Below are 11,169 nucleotides of genomic sequence, written 5' to 3'. Positions count from 1 at the left end.
TGGAGATTACCCTCATGGGTATTGTCTGTTCGCATTTGATTTAACACCAGATTTGTCAGCTAATGATAACTCACACTGGAATTTGATACGGAACGGTAACATGCGCATAGAGGTACGGTTTGATGAAAGCTTAGTTTCAACGATCAACGCTGTAATTTATGCTGAGTTTGAAAGTGTCTTAGAAATTGACTCAGCGAGACAAGTGACCCTGGACTATGCATAATCATCAAAACATTCGGTATCATGCTCAGCGCATGCGCAGNGTGCTACACTGAGAAAAAATTTTATTCCTGCCAAAAAAATGTTATTGGTGATATCTTTTTCATACTCTTAGTAGAAGAAAATATCTCTTTTGGAACGTATTTCTCCAGGCCAGTCATTTCCAGGTGCTCCGAAATCAGTTCCAAGCGTGAGAATTATGGTGATCTATAAGAATATTCTTCTGCATATGACCTCGAAGAAACTGCAATAATAATTATTAACATTTGACATTATTCCAATTTTCTTTACCTGAGAAAATCGTCAATTTGTAAAATCCGGAAGATATCGGAGAACATTTTGTCAAGGTCATATGTAACATAATAATCAGATTGTTCAATATCACTGTAATTTTTGAGGATAGACTTGGGCTCTCTGAAAATTACTGTCCTGGAAAAATTCATTCTGAAAAAATATTATCTTCTGACGAGAATATCAATCCTTGGCAGGAATAATTTTTTCTCTCAGTGTAATTCAGATTCGGCAGCAATTATTCATTACGAGGGTTTCATCGGAATCCACGGTACATTCGTTCCAAAAGAAGTGGCGGTGACCTCCACATCCTTCGACATGATAGGACATTGGGTAATTTGTCCTGAATACCAGTATTCTGCGATTCCACCTAATATTCAGAGGATGAACAATCAACTTACAATCACACGTCACGGTATAGATTGGTATGAAGGAGAAGCATCTTCTAAATATGTCTATGCAGTATTACGAGCCGTTACCAAAGGAATAAAATACGTGTATACCTATGGTTGTGAGCAAACGAAATTCACTGCTACCCTTCTTACCCGAGATGTTATCAATTTGAAGGGCCACATTAGATCGCCACTATTCGCTTGTACACCAGTAGCTGTTCCATCATGCCTCATACATAGTACATTGAATCACAGAACCTTTATATGTGCTATGCGCCGAGTCCTTCAAATCAAAGCGTGGTTGACTTCGAACGAGGAAGGATTAAAAAGTTTATCCAAAGAGAAATTTCCTGCTGATGAACACAGTACAGATTCTAGAAGCCCGACAGTATATACCGAATCATACAGTTGGTGTATATCCAGTGGACAAGATCCCATCGGCGTGGACGAAACCGACTGCAATAGTAGCGAACACACATGACCACACCCAACCAGGAGAACACTGGATCGCCATGTACGTTGATCGAGATGGTAGAGGATGGTACTTCGACAGCTTCGGACTACCTCCCATCGTGCCCCAGCACGCTGCAAGGCTCCAAAAGAACTGTAAACTCTTCAGGTGCAGCATCCGGCAGCTCCAGCATCATGACTCGAGTGTATGTGGATAATACTGTGTACTTTTTCTGCATTGTATGGCTATGTTTGCTACTCCTGAGAAGTTCTATTCGTTATTCACCGATCGATTCATATCTAATTATCGTCTAGTGCGTGAATATCATGATGCATTTATGAATAAAAAACGTAATAGTGTCCCCGAGGGGAAGTTATTTAGTGGCCGTGGTTATAATTGTACGTCGTGGAATCAAAAATGTAAGTAATTTATAAGAAAAATATGTAATTCATGGGGACATTATTTTTGGGAAAATATACATGTAATTAATAACTGAAATTCTCTGTTTTTTATTTCCCCTGTATGATAGCTGCTATCACGCACCCACAGCATTCACAGTCACTCCCACCCCACCACTTGCCTGCATCAGAGTCGTGCTACTCTGACCGGTGCAGTGGTGGGGTCGGAGTGACTGTGGGTGGGGGGCGCCATAGTAGTTCCCGTACTACTNTAATAACTGAAATTCTCTGTTTTTTATTTCCCCTGTATGATAGCTGCTATCACGCACCCACAGCATTCACAGTCACTCCCACCCCACCACTTGCCTGCATCAGAGTCGTGCTACTCTGACCGGTGCAGTGGTGGGGTCGGAGTGACTGTGGGTGGGGGGCGCCATAGTAGTTCCCGTATTACTAATAAGTAATGACACTGCAAGCAGAACAGAATAATTTCCTAAATTTAATTTAAAAAAAAATAATTTCCTAAACAAAATATTTCCGAGTCCTCAGCGACGAATAATGAAAAATGACATTTTTGTTACAATAGTTACATTTCCTTCAAAATTGTACCTATTTTCATAATAAAAACTCAATTTTTCGAACATTCTCATAATCATGGTACTCGGCAGTAGAAAACATTTTTTTGAAACAACTTTAAACGAAGATAAATATTTTAAGTGTTTTCCTCCGTCAAAAAAGTCCTCAGAAGTTTCTGAAAAAGAAAAGAAATTTTGAATTTATTCTTCTGAATTTGATGAACTAATTATGATAGATTTGAAGACATACCCCATTGAATGATAAAGCGGAATAGCGGAGAAACGGTGCCGGGGGGCAAGTAAAAACTCGGCAAGGTTCATAAATTTTCAAATCAATTGATGAATTCGTTATTTAACCACTCGTTTGGTTTTGGAAGAACATTTAGAATTGAATCATCCATTGCTCGAGAGAAATTTTATTAACTTGAATGTATTTTTCATCTCAGTACTGTATTTTTCATTTCATCACATGAAATGATAATGAAAATTCATGACTTTTTTCGAAGAAATAACGAGAGTCTAATATCAGTTATTGTTCACATAATAATGGAAGCTTGGACCAACACCGCTTCCTTCTCGAGGTGGATTGTTCTTCATCTGAAGATATTTACTTCTCCAATATCTAGAAGGAAATCCATCCAAGAATTATTAAAATGGCGAAAGTCAGCAGAAAATAACTGGCGAGAGTTGTGAAAAAATAAATCACAGGTGCATTCAAAAAATTCCAAATGAACCTACTTAGCATTGCGACGTTCGAGATAATGTCCAGCTCTTCCTCTCCCATCATCTCGTCTGCCTCTCCGATTGCCACCACCTTGATTCCATCCTCCACCTCCTCCATTCCCTCTCCTTCCTCGCACATTCACGTCTGCACGTCCTAGATACCCTCCTCGATGACCGCCATCCCTTCCTCGTCCACCGGCATTCACTCCCCTACCTCTCTGATTCCCCACCATTCCTTCATGATTCCCTCCTCCACGTCTCTGATTCACTCTTCTACCTCTTTGATTGCCTCGCTGATTTTCTCCATGATCATTTTGATCTACCGGCCTCTCCAACAAATGGATGAGCCGAGGAATTTCATTCGCTTGAAGTGGGCCTCGAGGCTGTGGCTGTAGTTGTCGCTGCTGGGGATGGGGATCCGGCTGCTGCCCTCCAAGCGGTGGCTGCTGCTGTAGAGGTTGACGCTCTGGCTGCTGCCTCTCAGGCGGTAGTGGTGGTGCTACTTGTGGTAGTGGTGGTGGTGGTGCTGCTGCTACTTGTAGTGGTGGTGATGCTACTTGTGGTAGTGGTGGTGGTAGTGGTGGTGCTACTTGTGGTAGTGGTGGTGGTGGTGCTGCTGCTACTTGTGGTGGTAGTGGTGGTGGTGCTGCTACTGCTGCTGCTTGTGATGGTGGTGGTGGTACTGCTGCTGCTACTTGTGGTCGTTGTCCTTCAGGGAGAGGGGGTGATGGTGCCTTTGGGCGTTGAGCCAATTCAATCCACGAAAAAATTTTTAATGAATATATATCCATCATATTGAGCTATCATTCAAGAAGTTTTTGATTTTTTTTTAACGGATGGAGGGAGTTATTTCCTTCATAGTGATAAAAATTGCCACCCACCAACCCAAAATACTATTTTTCTCATTCTCCGTAACCTCAAAATGTTACGTGGACCAAGAATCTCGCTAATGGACGGACAATAACAAATATAGAAAGACCCCCTATAAAAAAATCAAAACTCGTGACTCGAAATACTTGTTATCACATGCAATTAAACAGATTTAAAAGACAATTACTTACGAAATCATCGTCATAGTTAAGATCCATTTGATGGTTGATATTCAATCCCGACATGTTGGACGATTAAGAAAGAGAATACTTTTTTTTTGTCTAATCTCACTTTTCACTATATACACGCATGCGCATCGGGCTGATGCTTTTCAGAAGGCCCCGGAACACAGCAAAATAAAAATAAACAGTACAATAAATAATTATCACGGGATAATTAACCGACTTTGACGTCTCAAATATTTCGCTGCCGCACAGGTTATGTAGCTATTGCTTGTGCCTCTTTATTGTGCGTTGAATTGTTGCTTATAGCCTGTAGTCTGAGGCCTCATTCGATGGAGACAAGTTGGCCACCTTACATCGACAACTCGAAAGATATTGTCAGTTACTGCCAACTCCTAAACAAAAAACTAATGCTACGATAATCTCAGTCTGGAAAATAATAATACAAGGCCGTGTGATGCACGTATCTTTATAAATATTTATTAAAAAAAAAGTGAAGGCATGAATGGGAAGCGCATATGTAATTTACATTATGAAACTATGGTCAATTTCCACGTAATATGTCGGATTTTAATGTTATGAAATAAAATGCATCAAGAGGTAGTGGAGGGGGTAGTTGCTTCGTGTATAGATACGCGGTAGCAGTCGGCCTGGTTTGAATTGATTTGAATTTTTGAATTGAATTTGAATGAAAGGAATGAGAATCGAAATGGTTACTTGGCCGATACGCGACCGCGTATCTCGATGTAAGATTGTTCTACCCTCTGAAGAAACAAATATTCTGAATTTCAAGAACTACAAGTTTAAAGAGATGGTAACATTTTTCATATATGCAGATCTTCAGTCCATTATCCAGTCAATTGATAATGAATCTCTCACACAGAAGCATATAACACACAGTGTTGCATTCTATTTACACTGTTCTTTCGACAATACACGATCAAAATTCAAGATTAGACGTGGCTCCGATTGCATCGATTGGTTCATAGATGAGCTGCAGCAAATAGCTCAGGAGATTGACAGTTGTTAAGATATGAATGTTCCAATGGATCCACTTACAAACGAACAAATTATGGAGTATGAAACAGCTTCAACTTGTCACATTTGTGAAAAACCTTTCACAGAAAATGCAATGAAACATCATGATCATGTTCATTTCACTGGAAAATATCGCGGTCCAGCACATCCTCAATGCAACGTCAACTATAAAAATTCCCGAGTTATTCCAGTGATATTTCATAATCTTTCCAGTTATGATTCACATTTCTTCATCAAACTTCTAGCTACAAAGTACCCAGGTTCTTTGCATTTGATCCCACTGAACAAAGAGAAATATATTGCTTTTACAAAACATGTTCAGGGCACCCAAGTCAGTTTACGGTTTCTCGATTCATACAGATTTATGGCCAGCAGTTTAGAGAAATTGGCTTCTTATCTGAGTGATGAAGATAAAAACGTATAACATGGCAATTTTGTGATAATGATCTCGAGAAATTCCAACTTCTAACTCGGAAGAATGTGTTCCCCTATGAATACATTGATAATTGGGATAAACTGGATGAGGAACAATTACCCTCAAGAGAAAAATTCTATTCAAAATTGAATAATGAGGATATTTCTATGGAAGATTATGCTCACGCTCAAAACATTTGGAATATTTTTGATATTAAATCATTGGGTGAATATTGTGATATGTATTTGAAGACAGATGTCTTATTATTAGCAGATATCTTCCAAAATTTCAGACACAGTTTTCTCTCTGTATACAAGCTTGATCCTCTACACTATTTCACAACACCTGGATTGGCATTTGATGCCATGCTTAAAGGCACTCGTGTGAATCTCGAATTGTTGACTGACATTGAGATGCATCTATTCATTGAAAAAGGTATTCGAGGAGGAGTTGCTCAATGTGCAAATCGGTATGGCTCTGCTAATGACAAATATATGGGAGATAAATTTGATTCTAACAAAGAAGTGAGAAGTGAGTAATAACAGAGAAGTGAGTGTTTGATGTATTTCGATGTAAACAATTTGTACAGTGCCGCTATGTCTCAGTATCTCCCCTATGGATCATTTGAATGGGTGGATCCATCATCAATTGATGTTAATTGCATCTCAGACGAGTCCTCCAAAGGATATATCTTGGAAGTTGATCTGGCGACACGAGAGAACTCCATGAATTACACAAAGACTTACCGCTTTGTCCAGAATATTTCATTCCACCGCAGAAGAAAATTGCAAAATTAATGACTACACTTTTATCGAAGAAAAATTACGTAATACATTACAAAAATTTAAAATAATGTCTCAAGCTAGGAATGCGACTGACGAAAATTCACCGTGCATTGAAATTTGCTCAAGCTGCTTGGTTAAAACCGTATATAGATTTGAATACTGAATTGCGAAAGAAATCCACCAACGAATTCGAGAAGAACTTCTTCAAGCTGATGAATAACGCTGTCTTCGGAAAAACTATAGAAAATGTGAGGAAACAGAAAGATGTCAGACTTGTGACAAAATGAAATGGAAGATATGGCGCTAAAGCTTTGATTGCTCAACTGAATTTCCACAGCTGTACGATATTCGATGAAGAGGAGAATTTGGTCATCATCGAATTGAATCGTAACGAAATATTTTTCAATAAACCCATTTACATTGGATTCTCTATCCTTGACATTTCCAAGATATTCATCTATGATTTTCATTATGAATATGTTAAGAATACGGTTGGCGATCGAGCGAAATTATTATACACTGATACAGACAGTCTCCTGTATCAATTCAATGTCCTAGACATTTATGAATACATTAAACATGATATCTCCAAGTTCGATACGTCAGATTATCCTGAGAACAATGAGTATGGTATTCCAAGAGTCAATAAAAAGGTGTTGGGTTTAATGAAAGACGAATGCAACGGGAAAATCATGAGTGAATTTGTTGGCCTACGAGCCAAGTCTTGTACTTTCAAAATTCATGGAGAAAATAAAGAAAAGAAGTGAGCCAAAGGTATCAAAAGTTCAGCCTTAAAAACCATTACATTCGATGATTACAAAGAATGTCTCTTTCATAATCAGAATTTAGTTAAGTCCCAGTATTTGATTAGAAGTAAGAAACATGATGTTGAGACGATCCACCAACGGAAATTAGCTTTAAGTTGGCATGATGACAAGAGGATACTCTGTCCTAATACTACTGATACTGTACCATACGGTTATGAGAAATGAAGAGGAAGACCGTGATTTGTCAATGAACATTGGTTTATTTTGTATATATTGTACATTTATTCTTGTATATAAAAATATTGTACATCTTTTTTTGTAATGGAAATAAATTGAATACCACAAATTATAAATCATTTTTATTGATCCAACTGTTGTGAGAGTGATCGAAGCCCAGCCATTTGACAAAAATTTGATTCCCACGTCTTCGAAGGATTTTTTCCACGAGATAGACATCAGGGTATTTTACTTTGGTTAGTTCCTCTTGGTAGAATCCACCTTCAATTGGCTTTCCTTCGTAATCTATGAGTTTGTACGTCACGGGGTCGGTGTTGACAGCTTCATCGATAGTAAATATTTCCGTTGTCCAGTTGGGTGTATAGCCTTTTTCAAATACGTTCTTGTATTTGCTGATCCGAACTCTGTCTCCAACTTTGAATTCGACTTTTTTCGTACGATTCACATAGAATTTACCGGAAACATCTCGTAGAAGATATTTCTCATGGTCCGCAGAGACATCTATGGGTTTCATATGGATTGTCCGATGCTTTCTGGTGTTATAAGACTGAACCAGCGTCTTGACTATAGGAATCCACTTGTATGTTCCTTGCAAACTGAACTGCTTCCACATTTTTTCTTTGAGTGTACGATTGAATCGCTCACATATAGACGCTTTAAGATTACTGAATGTTGAATACATAGTGATACCATTATCTTTCATCAGCTTCTTGAATTCATTGTTGTAGAATTCTTTTCCTCGATCCACATGCAATTTTTGTGGTTTACGTCGTTGTTTCAACACAGACTTCATGGCATTCGTCACATCTTTTGCATTTTTAGTTTTAGTTGGCACAGCCCAAGCATACTTTGTAAAAATATCAATTATTTGTATATCAATGACTGTTAGAAGATATTTGTAACCTTTGTTTTCACGAGCATATGTAGTCATGTCAACAAGATCAGCCTGCCAAGTCTCATCCAGTCCACGCACATCAACATGCCGTCATGAATAATTTCTTCGAGGTGGTCTATGAAGCTCCTTAACTACTACCGTTTTTTTGTTCATTCTCCAATGCAATTAAACGTTTATCCAAGTTAGCAATTATTTCAGAATTACGCAACGCCAAGTCTTGATTTGTATCCTCTTGAATTCTTTTCAATTGTTTCGTGATCATTGGTTGCAGACCATCAAGGATTATCTGAATCTGATGTGAGACAGATTCTTTCAATGTTGTTAGTTCGTCATTCAAATGCCTAATGGTCTTTGAATGATCAACCAACCATTCTTGTACTTCGTCTTCATCTACACGTTTTTGCCTCATAGTCGCCAAAAAAATTTCTTGAAATGATTGGATCATTATTTGAATTCCATCAATTCTCCCACCCATAGATCTAGTGACATTATATATAAGACGAATCTCCTCTCTCATCATATTGCGCATTATTTTCAAGGAAACTGCATCATAGTCCTCTACCGAATCAGCTAAATTACACAGTCTGCGATGATCCATATCATAGTGTCCATCGGAAGTAACTTTAAAACCTTCTCCTGGAGGACGCCGACTACCAGAAGTCCTCACAACACTCTTACTCAACTGACGTCCAAACACGTCAATACTCATATTTCAAATGATGAATTATCATTGTCACAGTCTAATAAATAATGCCGGCCTCACGCAATTCTTTCATTATTGACATAATTTCATTGGTGTGACTCATATTCCCAGCTGATTTGTGATGCCATAAGCAATCGGAGTTTATCCACCAACTCATTTGGATCATCCCAATATACATAGTCCATTTTGTTAGGTTTTATTGATGCAATCATATGATGAGGAAGAGCTGTTCCAGTTTTCTTGGAGTCAATAAGATTTGCGATAATGTTGTAATATTTCATGCTGCTAGTTGTTCGAATAGCTCCACTAGGCTTGTACCACATTCGATGAGCATTTGTACTCTGTATGATATTACCGTAAGTATGTTTATCAGTTTCGGTTATGAGACTCATGTTAAGTGACTTCTTAAAGATCAATTCAATTAGACCAGGAGTTAATGTATATTTCTCACCCTTAAGGTTCATTGAATTTCCATAAAAATCGACTACAGAATCACCAAGCTTCATATTGTTTTTCAAAGAACGAACACCGTATTCTGTATCCAAATCAGTCTTCTCACGCTCTGTATCGTATCGATCTAAATATGTTTGGAGAAGCTTTTATGAAGCTATAGGAGATTCCTCCTTATTTGATGAAATACGATCAGTTGTAGTCATAGTTTTTATTGGGGATATTTTTTCACAGGGGTGCTTGTAAATGTGCTATCTAAATCAGATAAGAGTTCTTCTAGAGATTTATATCGAGAAGGACTCTCATAATCATCATCCATATCTTTCTGCATTCGAACAGGAGTACCAGCTATCTTCCTCTTTCTTCACTTCTTATTAGGAGATTCTTTCATTACCGATTGATCCACCAATTTCTCGAGCGGAGTTATTACTGGTTTGAGTACTTCACTCATAGCTTTCTCAGTGGTTTCTCTCCCCAATTTTATCATATTATGTTTGCGGCGAATCGCTCGCTTGAGTGATATTCCGCAATATATTTGTCTCCTTCTTAAAATTTTCACTCTGCATTTTGATACTTGTGCTGTCACGCAACAACTATTCTCAATCCCTTCAAATAATGCATATTTATCTTTTCATGAAGCAATCGAATCCTTTTCGATATCGGCCATTATTGAGTTCACTATCTTTATCAATGACAACGCAGCTATATTTGCTTTCATCCCAGCATTTCGCATACAAATCTTTGAATTCTGTGAAGGACATGTCAGTATTGACGTGATCCTCCTAAATATGCTTCAAATTCATCTCGTCTTGACGGAAAAGTATCAGAAAATTTGTGTTGTCACGCACAAGATGTTTTGGTATACGAGCATAGGTTTGATATAGGTAGAAACTATCAACATCTCTATGTCGTCGCATACAGAAAGATGCTCGCATATTATCTTGTTTTTCGCATGCCACATCATCAAAAATCATGATAGAATTTGGTCGAGTATTTTCTTGTCTAATAACTTCATCATGTTCACTATGCGCAAAATAACCTATGCCTTTTATGCCAGAAAGTAACCGTTTGAGAAATTAATATTTCGGTTGATTTATAGATTTTGAATATACATAGATATTCTCAAATCTTAACCCATTAGGGTGGACTAAGAGAACCAATAGGGCGTTCGTCTTTCCACAATTTGCAGGTCCACAGATAAGAGCTCGTACACTACTAGGTAATAGAGGCCCGTGACGCTTTTTCTCACTCTTCTTTTGCATCAGGTTGTCGAAATTCATTATTGGGAGTTGTGTATTCTGCTTCTTGAATTTCATGATTAATGACTGATCAGAAATCTATAAATATTGCTCATTTATAGATATCGGTGCCATTCACTCGCTAGTAGTTGGCGTTGGATCATCATCACAGCCAGGGTGGCTTAAAAGCCTTAAAAGTCTTAAAAGCATACACATGTTCAATCATGTCTCAGCGAATCATTGAGATCCATACCCCTCCATATTCTAGCAATGACTGGCACACATACTTATAAATATACGATATTTATTCCATCACTCATCAGTTCTTATTTGAACATGAAAGGATACAAACGCAAGAGAGAGCGTCAAGGTAGAGGCTTAGTGAATAGTGTTATCAAAAAACTTCCTGTTGAACTACATATACCAGGCTACCAGTATTGTGGACCTGGGATAAAATTACAGAAACGATTGAAGCGGGGCGATACTGGCATAAATCTACTTGACGCAGCCTGTAAAGGGTACGATATATCCTACTCGAAA

The 11,169-nt window shown here is 38.1% G+C and overlaps 2 protein-coding genes across 2 annotated transcripts; both read right to left on the bottom strand.

The window, feature by feature from the left end:
• Positions 1 to 2,851: 2,851 nt before the first annotated feature.
• LOC107045637 (formin-like protein 14) lies at positions 2,852 to 4,164 on the bottom strand. The gene is made up of 3 exons (XM_015267959.1): positions 4,111 to 4,164; positions 3,065 to 3,783; positions 2,852 to 2,948 (listed from the first exon to the last, which is right to left on the bottom strand). Exons 1-3 carry the CDS (start codon positions 4,162 to 4,164, stop codon positions 2,852 to 2,854), a joined length of 870 nt encoding a protein of 289 aa, XP_015123445.1.
• A 3,288-nt stretch (positions 4,165 to 7,452) lies between these two features.
• LOC107045636 lies at positions 7,453 to 9,333 on the bottom strand. The gene is made up of 3 exons (XM_015267957.1): positions 9,118 to 9,333; positions 8,801 to 8,920; positions 7,453 to 8,190 (listed from the first exon to the last, which is right to left on the bottom strand). The coding sequence occupies exons 1-3, from the start codon at positions 9,331 to 9,333 to the stop codon at positions 7,453 to 7,455; spliced, it is 1,074 nt and encodes a 357-aa protein (XP_015123443.1).
• Positions 9,334 to 11,169: the final 1,836 nt, after the last annotated feature.

This window comes from Diachasma alloeum, unplaced genomic scaffold, assembly GCF_001412515.2.
Source record: "Diachasma alloeum isolate Michigan unplaced genomic scaffold, Dall2.0 Dall_scaffold_01032, whole genome shotgun sequence".
NCBI classification, from domain to species: domain Eukaryota; kingdom Metazoa; phylum Arthropoda; class Insecta; order Hymenoptera; family Braconidae; genus Diachasma; species Diachasma alloeum.
This window is presented reverse-complemented; position numbering and strand designations above follow the sequence as displayed.

What these genes read in the sequence shown, in the direction of transcription:
- LOC107045637 (XM_015267959.1), bottom strand. Translation starts at nt 4,164, where the DNA reads ATGTCGGGATTGAATATCAACCATCAAATGGATCTTAACTATGACGAT. An exon ending in TTAACTATGACGATGATTTC is followed by an intron (nt 3,784 to 4,110) that starts GTAAGTAATTGT and finishes CAACGCCCAAAG; the next exon opens with GCACCATCACCCCCTCTCCC. An exon ending in CTCGAACGTCGCAATGCTAA is followed by an intron (nt 2,949 to 3,064) that starts GTAGGTTCATTT and finishes ATTTCCTTCTAG; the next exon opens with ATATTGGAGAAGTAAATATC.
- LOC107045636 (XM_015267957.1), bottom strand. Translation starts at nt 9,333, where the DNA reads ATGAGTCTCATAACCGAAACTGATAAACATACTTACGGTAATATCATA. An exon ending in AACCTAACAAAATGGACTAT is followed by an intron (nt 8,921 to 9,117) that starts GTATATTGGGAT and finishes TTTGGACGTCAG; the next exon opens with TTGAGTAAGAGTGTTGTGAG. An exon ending in TGTGTAATTTAGCTGATTCG is followed by an intron (nt 8,191 to 8,800) that starts GTAGAGGACTAT and finishes ATTTTTACAAAG; the next exon opens with TATGCTTGGGCTGTGCCAAC.